Source organism: Echinops telfairi, unplaced genomic scaffold (genome assembly GCF_000313985.2).
Source record: "Echinops telfairi isolate 266 unplaced genomic scaffold, ASM31398v2 ScPeMD7_12;HRSCAF=54, whole genome shotgun sequence".
In the NCBI taxonomy this organism is placed as follows: domain Eukaryota; kingdom Metazoa; phylum Chordata; class Mammalia; order Afrosoricida; family Tenrecidae; genus Echinops; species Echinops telfairi.
The window spans coordinates 5,142,016-5,155,009 of record NW_022103909.1 but is presented as its reverse complement, the minus strand read 5'-3'; the positions used below and the strand labels follow the sequence as shown (position 1 = coordinate 5,155,009).

General features: G+C 38.4%; 1 protein-coding gene across 1 annotated transcript; it reads left to right on the top strand.

The window, feature by feature from the left end:
• The first annotated feature begins 9,622 nt into the window (after nucleotides 1-9,622).
• LOC101657335 (olfactory receptor 8S1-like) lies at nucleotides 9,623-10,561 on the top strand. Its single transcript, XM_004711498.1, has one exon. It carries the CDS (start codon nucleotides 9,623-9,625, stop codon nucleotides 10,559-10,561), a length of 939 nt encoding a protein of 312 aa, XP_004711555.1.
• Nucleotides 10,562-12,994: the final 2,433 nt, after the last annotated feature.

The window sequence follows — 12,994 nt, the reverse complement described above, 5'->3', positions numbered from 1 at the left end:
AATTTAGTTCAGGGTTTTTCTACTTGTTATCAACATAATATAGAAAAAGCTCCCTGAATGTCAGATTTTTTCATTAGTAAAACCGTATAAAATGCCCTGCCTTTAATGTATCACAGAATTACTGAGAAAGGAAAATGAGATAATTACCAAACATTCTGTACACAAGCACTTACCCCCCAAAAAGGTTCTATTGAATTTGAAAGTGCTAGTAGAACATTAGAAGTCATTCGATGACTTTGAACCAAATAGTAATTATGATAAGGATGTGGGGGAAATAGATAAACCTTTGGAATGACCACCACTGTTATACTGCAGTAGACTGTCTTTTTAAAACACAATGATTGTAAGGATTTCTGACCTACAGGAAGAGTCTGCTTTTATAGCGTTAGGTGCTGTTGGGTCAGTTCCGACTCAAAGCGACCCGATGTACAAGGGAACGAAGCGCTACCTAGTGCTGCTCCATCCTCATGATTGCTATGTTTGAGCCCCTTGTGTCAGCCACTGTGTCAGTCCTTGTCACTGAGGGTCTTCTTCATTTTCACTACCCTTCTACTTTACCAAGCAAGATATCCTTTTCCATACAAAGAGCTTAGTTTAAGATAAATACAATAGCTGTGTAGATGAGCCAGAGATATTCATTTTTCCAGGAAAACAAATACAGGATTCTTCTGTAGTGTGAGAGTTATGTGACCTAAAATTGAAAAATTCCTGAGGATTAAAAACCCTTGCTAAAATGTGGTTGTTAGATACCATCAAGTGAGTTTCAACTCAAGTCAGCCCCGTGCACAAGAGAACTAAACAGTGCCTGGTCCCGCACCTTCTTCACAACTGTTCCTGTGCTTCGTTGCTGCAGCCACTGTCGGTCCACCGTGTCAAGGGCCTTCCTCTTTCTGCCTGCCCTTCTACCTTAGTACGCATGATGTCCTTCTCCAGGGACTGGTCTCTCCTGACAACATGCCCTAAGTATGTAAGACAAAGTCTCGCCATCCTTGCCTCTAAGGAGCACTCTGGCCTTACTTCTTCCAAACAGATTTATTTGTCTTTTTGACTGTCCTGGGTACTTTTAATATTCTTCCCCCTACCACAATGAAAATACATCGATTCTTCTTGTCTTCCTTAGTCCTTATGACTAAGATATCTGAGTGCAAAACCTGGACAGAGAAGAGAGGTATGTATAAGAAAATTTGGTGATACACTGGGGAGATAGAAGAATCAATGGGGAGCTCACTTTTATTCCTATTTCATTTCAAGAAGCCATGTTTCAAGAAACTTCTATGGCCATGAGGATTGATAGCACTAGCTTCATATTCATACTTCATAGGATGCCTGCTGGCGCTATGGACAGTGTCTGCTCTTCGTGCTCTTCCCAGTGCTCTGCCTACTGATGGGGATTCTAGAGACACTGGTGGCGATCAGGACTGACGCATAGCTTCACATGCCAACGTACTTCTTCGTGTACAATCACTCATGCTTCTCTTCTATCACTTTACCTAAGCTATTGGAGGACCTCCATCTCAATAGAGAATTGCCAAACTTAAGTCTTGTAGGAGCCCTGGTGGTGTAGTGGTTACACGTTGGACAGCGTTCGAAATCACCAGCAGCTCCGTGAGAGAAAGACTGGACTTTCTACTCCTTAAACAGTGACCGTCTCGGAAATCCACCAGGGATCGCTATGAGTCAGCGCTGACTCGATGGCAGTCATTTTGGTTTTGAGGTCTTTTTTGTGTTTATCGCTGCAGACTGAAATCTTTCTGCTCGCAGTGCTTTGCTTTGCTTGAGTCCGTTGCTGTAGCCACCGTGTGGATCTCTCTCATTGAAAGTGCTAACTCTTTTTCACTGACTCTTTAGCAAGTATGATGCACTTCTATGAGAATGTGTCCCTTTTGAAAACATGTGCATTGTGCATAAGACAAAGTCACCCCATTCTCCCTTCTAGGAGAATTCTGACTGCACTCTTCCAAAATAGAAGTGTTTGCTCTTTTGGCAATCAATGGTATAATAAATATTCTTAGCCAACACCCTAATTCAAATGCATCAATTTTTCTTTGGTCTCCCTTATTTCTTGTCTAGATTTTGAATGTATAGGGGGGAATTGAAAAATACCATGACTTAGGTTAGGTGCACCTCAGTTCTCAAAGTGACATTTTTGCTTTTAATACTATAACTAGATTTTCTGCCCAATGTTTGATAATTCCATTTCTTGACTACTGCTTCCATAGTGTTCAATGTAGACCCAAGTAAAATGAAATCCTTAACAACATCTATCTTTTCTCTTTTCTCTATTTATCATGATATTGATTATTTGTCCAGTTATGAGTATTTCTGTTTTCTTATGTTGAGATATACTCCATACTGAATGTTGTAGTCCTTTGATCTTCAATAGTAAATACTTCAAATCCTCATAACTTTCAGCAAGCGTGTGGCACATGCATGCTTCAGGTTGTTAAAGAGTCTCCAATCCTGATGCTGCCTTCTTCTCCATGTAGTCTGGCGTCTAGGGGTATCTGCTCAGCGTACAAGCTGAATGGGTATGGCAAAAACATACTACCCTCATGCACACTTATCCTGATTTTAAACAATGCAAGGTCAGTTGTTTGAAACCACCAGCTGCTCCTTAGGAAAGAGACAGGACGTTCTACTCCTGTAAAGAATGACAGTCTCATAGGGACAGTTTTACCCTGTCCTACAGAGTCTCTATGAGTCCGCATCAACTTGATGGTAGTCAGTGAGTGCAGTGTTTCCTTGGTCTGTTCAAAGACTAGTTTAAAGTTGACCAGTTCTTTTTTGATATAGTCCCTGTGGGTTCCTTCCATCTTCGTTATTTTGCCATTTATTCTTCCATAATGCAACTTCAGGCTTGGACTCTTCTTCAGTTCTTTCAGCTTAAGATTTTCTTCCATTTACTCTAGTTAGTTATGTTAAAGAGCAAGTTTCAGAGTTGTCTCTGACATACATTTTGTTCTTGTTCTTTTCATTTTTCCTTTGTGAATACCTTTTGCTCTTTGTGTTTGATGTTCTTGATGTCGTCCTACAACTCATCAGGTATTCCGTCAGTGTTCATTTCACCAAATTTCTTCTTAAGGTGATTTCTGAATTAAAATAGGACAAGCTCCAGGCTGTATTTTAGCTCTCATGGACTTGTTTTCATTTCCTTCAACTTCACCCTTAACTTTCAGATAAGCAATTGATGGTCTATTTCACAGTTGGCCCCATGGCTTGCTTTGGCTGATGACATTGAGTTTCTCCATTGTCTTTCCACAGATGTAGTCAATTTGATTCCTGATATTCCATCTGGAGATGTTCATATGTATAGTTGTCATTTTTTGTTGCCTAAAAAATGTATTTACTAAGAAGTTGTTGATCTTGCAAAATTCTATTATGCATCCTCCAGCATCATTTCTATAGTCATGTACACATTTTCCAACTACTGAACTTTCTTCTTTATTTCCAACTTTTCTGTTCCAATTGCCCATAATTACAAAGGCAACTTGACTGCATATTAGGCCAATTTTGGACTGGAGAATTGGTCAAATTCTTCATCACTAGTTTTCAATTTAGTACATTAATTTGAACAATAGTCCTATTAATTGGATTTCCTGTTTTGATATTTTTTATCAATATCAGTGCAATATTGATTGTACTTTTTTGATTTTTGTATCAATATCAGTACAAGAAGTGATTGATATTTTGGTTAATTGCTTCCATGAACAGCTGGGTCTTTTCCAGGAGACCAGAACTGGTGGCTCTTGGCTACCATGGATGAATATTTTGATCAAAGATGCTATAGAATTATCCTGATCAAAAACGGAGAAGTCGAGAACAAAATTTCAAATTTGCAAGGAATCCAGACTTTCGGAAGCCAGTGAGGCACAATGAGTCTTTGAAACTATTGTGCGGAGATTGCCTTTACACTTTAAACCCAAAATATCCCATGAAGTCTTCTTTAACCAGGCCATCCCCCAAAAATGTTGAGCTTAATTTGTAAACAATGTCAGCCTTGAACACTGTCCATTTTAAAGAACTACTTATGTGGGCTCAAGTTGACAACAGCAACTAGAAAGATTAGCTAGGTCACATCGGTAGGCAGTGGTGAGTTTACATTAGTGTGGGGAGAACAATGAGGTCAAGGAGGGTGAGAATGGTTGTACAACTTGAAGAAAGCAATCATTGTTACTGCATTGTACAGGTAGAGATTATTGGGTTGATCCATGTTCTGTTGTCTGTAGTTTGAACAACAAAATATATTTAAAGAACACAAACTCCTGAATCTAAGGGAGAGAAAAGTTATAGGGAGGGCTGATGAAAAGCAAGGTAACTTGGGTGAAGGGGAAGAGCGTGACCCCCAAGAGAAAAGAGAAATCAAAGCCGGGAGGTCAGGTTGGCTGTTAGGAGGGGTTGAGAAGTAGAAGTAGCTTAAACTGTAGAATACAAAACTGATCATCTAAATAGTAAACCCCCCACAAATAAAGAACAGTTTTAAATGTTAAAAGAACATCAAGATTCCATCTTGATGGCCATAGAAGATAGGCATAAAGAACTATAGGTTCAATCTTTAAAGAGAGAGTCAATCTATTGAGGTACTTCTCAGACTCAGTTAAAACTTCCACTCTATTTTTGTGTTTCAAATAGTAGCTTGGTTTTTTTGCTGTGTAAAATACCCCCATTGTAAAATAGTATAAAATATGTATGTACAGTTTTAATCATTATTATTATAATGTGTGGTTGATGTGTATAATGGAATCTTATTGTGGTTCGTCATGCAATAAATTTGTGCATCTGCTAATTTGCTTATTGGGTAGTTGAAAATACTTATTTATAAAAGGACAGTGTACTGTTTTGGCTAATTTTAAATGTGCTATGTAGAATTTTATTATTTATTTGTGGGAGTTATATATATATTTTCGTGTGCCTCATCCTCATTTATATCTATTGTATTTATCTTCTTTCATCAGTGGATTTTTTTTTTAGGTTTGTTGGTTTTTGATTGATTGGTATATTGGTAAGTTTTGTTTACTTTTCCATTCTCTCAGTGTTGTCTTTCAATCAATGGGCAGAAGTTCTTAATTCTAATCTTAATTTTAAGCAAGCCCTATTTATTAATCTATTTTGCTAGGGAAAAACACACCAAAAGAGTAGATAATTTTTAAAAATATTCATCAAGGTTCTTGGTAGCGAAACTATTATAACACTCTCTACATGAGTTATTCAAACTTAGGCATATAGACGCACATATTTTTAAATGTGTACTTAAATTTTTATATATGGGGAAAATAATTATATCATGCATGGGTGTAGCCATTACATACATTCATAAATACGTATATAAATTCTTAGATGCACAAAACTAACCACCAAGAAAATAAGTGAGACAATTTATAATTCTATATTTAGTAACAAAGAAAATAAATGTTCTAGAGAAGTGAACTTGACTATTCCAGAGCTCCTTGAATTGTCTGTCTATTGCTTAGTTAACAATTAGCAAGTGATGATGAGGCACAGCTGTTAAGTCAGATTATTGTGGTTTGATTGAAAACCTTTTAGTTCATTATAAATAAATTAAAACATTGGTTCCCATAACTATCTTAACCATCTTCTCTGACTAAAAATTATGTTAAACTCATTAAATAAATGCTTTCCTAAGTACTCCTAAATCTGAGAGTGCTCTGCTGAAATAGGACCTGTGTGTAGAAAACTAAACAGATTCATCAAAGCAAATAAATTTGAATAGAGAGATCAGGCAAATGAATGTGAAGTTTTTGTTATTGTTTATTGTTGTTCTTACTTGTTTAATCAACAAATCACTTTTCTATAGCAAATTTACATGGAAGTGGCTATGCTGACAAATTTGCAGAGAGAAGACACTCAGAATGTCCATTGAAAAGTATTCCTGGGGACCAGTGAAATACCCTTTAGGATACTCTGTCTCCTTTAGGATACTCTGTCTCCTTTAAATTCCCACTGGATTTAGAAGTTTACATTTAATGATTATCTGTTGTTACATCAACCCATATGTCCTGAAGGCCGCACCTAAGAGATTCCCTTTGGTCCTTCAAAAGCCTGGGTTACTAAGTTCTTGATGACTAAGTCTCACTTCAAGCTGTAACCCTCAATTATAAAAACCGTTGTCCAACCATCCCTGGGTTAAAGGACAGAAAATCAACATCATCAGTTGTCTGAACATAGTCGTTCTGCAGGTTGGTTAAACCAGACAATACTATGAGAAGCAAAGACATGACATAGAAACAGGAAAATAGAAAGGTGCTTGAGCCCTTTGAAAGAAGGAGCTGCCCTCTGGCTATTTCATCTTATCCAGTGCAGAATCCAGTACAGTTGTTCATCACTATTGGATCTTCGTAGTCATCATAAAGCTACAGAATGCCATCTTCTCCAGTTCCACTCCTTTCTTATTGTACGAATACAAATAAAAGTTCCGGGCCGAGATGAAGAATAGATAACCTGAATGGACAAAATGTACAGGTAATCTGTATTTGGGAAATGGGAAGGATTTTGAGGCTAGGTTTAAGGGTGAAGAGTCAATAAATAAGGATTTGCAATTCCCCCCATGCCTAGACTGAGTGTATTTCAATGACCATGACTAGGAAATTGACTGGGCTACCATGATGAATTCTGTGATAAAACAAAGGTGTGAGAACACAGCTAGACGATATGGATAAACACTCCATGTTCAAATAAGCAGAGCATTGTTGCAAACCAGATGGAAAGATTTAGAAGAAGAGCGCAGGGACATGAGCTCCATCTTGCTATTTGGGAGAAATATTCTTCATGAAGGAAAATGTCTCAGGATGCAAGAGAAATGCATCCAAATAGCTATACAACCAGAGCACTTAAAGGATTAAATATGCTATTCCTATTTTAAGTAGGCTACAAAGAGAGTTTGAATCTCAGTATCTGCTGAATAAACTTGCTGCTACTACTTACTGCTCCACAGGAAGAAGAACCCTACCAGTGACTTTCCTAAGCTCAAAGTCCCTTAGATGAGTTTCCAGTTTCTTTCCTTATAATGGTCCAGAATACAAAGGGTTATTTATGTTGGCTGCTCTTCAGCCAGGATCCTACTTTAAGTATTCTTCTGACATGAAACTCTTTCAAATGTTCTTCTTGCTTGCTTTCCCAGAGACTCTGGTCTTTCCTGTGATACACATCCATCTTGATAATGCCGTGCATGGGTCTTAAGGTCAATCAATGACCAGTCCCAACCACTTCCTATTCCCTTGTTTCTGGCAGCTAAGGGCAATTATGTGTTTTCTTTTCTTTTCTGAGTGAAAATGCCCTTGATAACTTCACAGTTATTTATCATCTTGAGAATCCCCACTCCAAAATAATGCTAATTTGCCTTGAAGCCGGTGTCATAGACAAGGTGGCTGCTAATATTAGTGATTTCAAGGTGATTGCCTTATGCCTCTCTTAATTAAGAATAATAACAGCAGCAGTAGCAGCAACAACTTGGTTTGGTTTTTGTTTTAGTTCTTCACGAATATATCTATTGCCAACAAGTTGATTCAGATTCATAGAGACCTTCTGGTGTCTGAGACTAGCAAACCTTTTCATCTTTCTCTCCACTGAGTGGTGGGAGGGCTTGAACCACCAACCTTCCAGTTAGCAACCCAATGCCTATCCCACAGTGCCAATAGGGCCTTGAGCCTGAATCAATTCAATGACAGTGTGTTTTGGGGGTTTTCAACCTATATGAGAATCTATCATATTTTGCCTGATTTTGAGAATAACAGTCTCAAAGAATAATATCAATAACTATGGTAATGATTATGAATAAAATTAGAATAATCGTTAATGACAACTATTAGAGCAAATCTTTCTCCCATGGAAAAAGCCCTCTAGTGGGTTTGAACTGCTAACCTTCTCATTAGCAGTTCAATGCTTATTGAACTGAGTCACCAAGGCTGGGAAGCCCTGTATTGGTTCACTATAAGTCAGAATCACTCAATGGCAAGGGTTTGGGGCTTTTTTGGTTTATATGTCAAATAAATAAGAGCAGGTGTTTTTCAAATAGATTTTTATATAATTTCATATTTAATCCATAAATCTTTTGTACTATTATTATCTATATTTTAGCTACAAGGCAATCGATGTAAAAACTGTATGTATCATATGCAAACAAGGTCATATAGCTACTTAGTAGTGGAGTTGGTATTTGAATGTAGTCTGATCCAAGAGATCACATGCTGAGCCATTGATCCATGGTGTCAATTATATGCTGAGCATCAGCTTTTCAGAACTACCCATGTTTAATTCAACTTTACTTACTTTTTCTCAGTCTTGAACACATTGTTCATGCATATTAACAAATACATATGTTTCTAAATACACATTAACAAATACATATGTTTCAAAAACAATGACAATGTCTTAAAAGTTTTGCTCAAATACGATGTCATGTTAATACTGATCTCTCTGCATGTCACATTTTGAGCTCCATTTCCACCAATTTAGCTGTTTTATAATAATCTGTCTAGAGGCATAGCTCAGATATGGAAAATATGACATATTCCCTCCATGTAAATTGAAGGCAGCACCATTAGCCATCATAATTTCACCAATTGTGAGACATCGTTCAGCAATTTAAAACTAATTTCCTCCCCTTGCAGAGGGGTCTCGGGGAGGAGATGAGCCAGTCAGGGTGCGATGTAACAATGATGAGAAATACAACTTTCCTCTAGTTCCTAAATGTTTTCTCCCCGCTCCCACTACCATGACTCGAATTCGATCTTGCAAGTCTGGCTAGACCAGAGGAGGTACACTGGTACAGATAGGAACTGAAAATACAGGGAATCCAGGACGGATGAGCCCTATAGGACCAGTGGTGTGAGTGGCAAAACAGGGAGGGTAAAGGGAGAATGGGTAGGAAAGAGGGAACCGATTACATGGAACTGTGTGTGACCTCCTCCCTGGGGGACAGACAACCGAAAAGTGGATGAAAGGAGATGTCGGACAGGGCAAGATATGACAAAATACCCATTTATAAACTATCAAGGGCTCATGCGGGAGGGGGGAGTGGGGAGGGAGGGGAAAAATGAGGACCTAATGTCGGGGGTTTAAATGGAGAGAAAATGTTTTGAGAAACGATGTACAAATTCACTTTACACAATTGATGTGTGTATGGATTGGGATAACAGTTGTATGAGCCCCTAATAAAATGTTAGTTAAAAAAAAAAAAAGATTTTCAAAAAAAAAACAAACTAATTTCCATAGGCACTATTTTCTGTAGATAGGCCTCTCATGCTATCTTCATTCCCTTCAATGAATCGGAACCATTTTAAGAGTAGGAACCACAGGCCAACATATGCATGTTCCAAGTAACTGACACAACACCTAGGCTATGTTGTGATTGTTTTTTTAGGTGCTGATAAGTCGTTTCCGACTCATAGCAATGCTACGGGCATCAGAACAAAACACTATACCTAGTCCTGTGCCATCCTCACAATCACAGCTGTGTTTGCGCCCATTGTTTCATAGGAGGAGCTAAAAATGTTTACTAACTAGCAGGGATAGCAGAGAATCAATGCATTGGGAAGATTGCTTGAGGCATAGTAGAACCTTGTCTGTCATGTATTTTTATATCATTTCTAGGAAACAGCCTTTGTAAATGGCATTGCATAATCACAGCATCATCGCTGAGTTCATCCTCCTTGGGCTGACTGGGGACCCCTATGTCCAGGCCCTGCTCTTTGCGCTGTTCCTGGGGATTTACCTCCTAACCCTGATGGGGAACTTGATGATGCTACTGGTGATCAAGGCTGATTCCCATCTCCACACTCCCATGTACTTCTTCCTGGGACATCTCTCTTTTGTTGATCTCTGCTTCTCTTCTGTCACTGTACCCAAGATGCTAGAGAACCTCCTGTCTCAGAGGAAAACAATCTCAGTAAGGTGTTGTCTGGCTCAGGTCTTCTTTGTGTTTGTCACTGCAGGCACAGAAGCCTGTCTGCTTTCAGTGATGGCCTATGACCGGTATGCTGCCATCTGCCACCCTCTGCTCTATGGACAGATCATGAATAAACAGCTGTATATGCAACTTGTGTGGGGCTCCTGGGGGTTAGGCTTCCTTGATGCATTCATCAATATCATCCTAGCTATGAACCTGGTATTCTGTGAGGCCCAAATCATCCACCACTACAGCTGTGAGATGCCATCTATTCTCCCTCTGTCCTGCTCTGATGTCTCCAGGAACATCATTGCCTTGCTCTGTTCCACTCTCCTACATGGACTGGGAACCTTCCTCTTGGTCTTTTTATCCTATGCACATATCATTTCCACCATCCTGAGCATCAGCTCCACCTCAGGCAGAAGCAAAGCCTTCTCCACCTGTTCCTCCCACCTCACTGCCGTGACACTTTACTATGGTTCAGGTTTGCTCCGAAATCTTATGCCAAATTCAGGTTCCCTCGTGGAGTTGATCTTCTCTGTGCAATACACCGTGGTCACTCCCATGTTGAATCCCCTCATCTACAGCCTGAAGAACAAGGAGGTGAAGGCAGCTCTAAGAAGAACTTTGGGGAAGTATTTGCATCATATCCAGTGCTGAAATAAGCAAAGAGGGAATTGGGAAAATGTTGCATACCAAAAAATGCTGGACAAACTTACAGTAAGGAATATTTCTGGTTCCCCACAATATCTGGTAAAATAAACCAAATAAGGAGTGCGTGAGAGAATGGCACACAATTATGACAGAAAGGAGAATTCACTTAACTCTTTAAACCTTTCATCATTTTTATCAAGAATGTTTTTGTTATGAACTTGCTGATTTAATTTCCTCCTTCTAAAGCATTTGCCTTAGGCTTTTCATGTGGTGAAATTATTTGTCTCATAAAGCTATCATTATTTTAATTAACTTCTTGGAAGGCACTGTACTCTTAAGTAATAAATATGTTATGCATATAAAATTCTGGATCTACACATAAGAAAAAAATAATAGATAGGAATTGATGAAGAGCAAGACAATTCCAACTGGGTGGCCCCAGAAGACAAGCAGAGAAGGAGTCAGTAAAATGAGGGCTAGCTCACATTTAAATAAAATTTTCAAGAACTCTGCTGTTATGGTGGCCATGTTTCCAGTGTGAGCAGCTGCAAGGCATCTATGAGGCTCTAGAAATTTCATGTTCTCACATAGTATTCATTCACCGTCTGTATGAGGCTATGTATTTTCTCTAATTAGCTGACTTCATTGATGTGTCTTTTCTTTTTAGAGTGCAAGCTTTGTACTCTAGACAAAGCATCTGGGTTAGGTTTTATCACAAGTGAATCCTGAAACCATCTTTGTCCAAGCAACGGTCACTGCTTAGGGGACGGGTTTTCCTGGTTCTAAGGCTACTTTATCATCCTCATCTAATAACTCATTTTTACCTATAAAAACACAGATCTATTCTCACATTGCTTCTGATTTATGTAATGTGTACTTTATGGTTATATAATTCACTGTAATCAGATTAAATGAGCAATAAAAAGAAGTGATAATTATTAAAATAATTTCATTTTAATATTGACTTGTACTTTTCTGAAACTCCTTTCACAGAGTCATTTTTTTCCAATGGCCACTTATAAAGGCTTTGCATCTGGTCACTGATATTTCATAAATGGGGGCCTTCTCAATGGGTTCTCAAAAAATGCTAAGCACATCATCATCCTTCATGGACAATAGTAAATTCAAGTTCTGCTTTGCTTACATTGATCTAAAGTGAGGTCCTATCTGTACCTCCAAGAACAATTACTCAAAAACTCAATGTCATTGAGTCAACTCGGACTCATTGTGATCCTACAAGGAAAGGTAGAACTGCCTTTGTGGGTTTCCTCAACTGTAAGTCTTATGGGAGTAGAAAGTTACTCTTTCTCCTGAGGAGTAACTAGTGGTTTCAAACTGCTGAGCTCAGGGTTAGCAGCCCAACCCATAACCCCACCAGTGCTCCCTGAAGAGCAACTAGTACATAGAATTTAAAGAGCTAATTTGAAGTTATGAAGATTAATTTTCCTTTCTATTCAGAAAAGAAAAGTTATCTGCATTGACTCAATGGCAGTGGATTTGGTTTGAGTGGGGTGGTGGTGTTTGTTTTTGTTTTTCAGTTTACTCAGAACTAGGGATGATAGAGTTTATTGATTTGGGATCTCGTATTCTGCAGGGGTGAGTCTCCACCCAGTGCATGCCCAAGGCTACAGGAAATCATGAGAGTATTAGATGGTAAGAAAAAACCCTGAGGTTAGAATTGGTATTCACTTACCTGATTGAGTTCCTGCCTTCATTTGCTTTTGTTTTTGAAGAACCTTTCTATTTTTGTAAATGGAATGCTTTACTTTAAAATGGCGAATTCTTAAAATATTGTGTCTAGTGATAGGACTTTTCCAGTTGCAATGATCAATGAAAGTATATAGCTCATGGTGGAACAAGAAGAGAAATTCCTCAAATTCACTAACTTACCTTTGTACTTTTCTTGGAAATCTTTCCATACACATATAGATCCACCTCAGTCTTTCTAAAAACTTCACAATATACTTACATAGATAAATTCAAAACCAAATCCATTTCTATCAAGTAGATTTGGGTCATAGTGGCCCTAAAAGACTGGATAAAATTGTGGGATTCCCAAAGTTCTGAATCTTAGCAGAAGCACTCTGCCACACTTTTCTTCCACAGAGGTGGGTTTAAGCCACCTACCTCCCTTTGGGTTAGCAACCAAGAGCTTAAGCAGCCAAGAGCCAAGCAGCCAAGCAGCCAAGGTTAAGCAGCCAAGAGCCCCAGCAGGGCTCCTTCTTACATGGGTGTGTAGTAATAGATTTATTTATTCCACTTGTGTTGCCTTTAGGTTGCTTTTAATTATCCATATTACAAATATGACTTCTGCATTTTATACAAATAACTCTATGGATATAAACATATTCCTTTATTTTTTAATCATTTAATTGGGGGCTCATACAACTTTTATCACAATCCATACATACATACATTGTGTTAAGCACATTCGTTGCC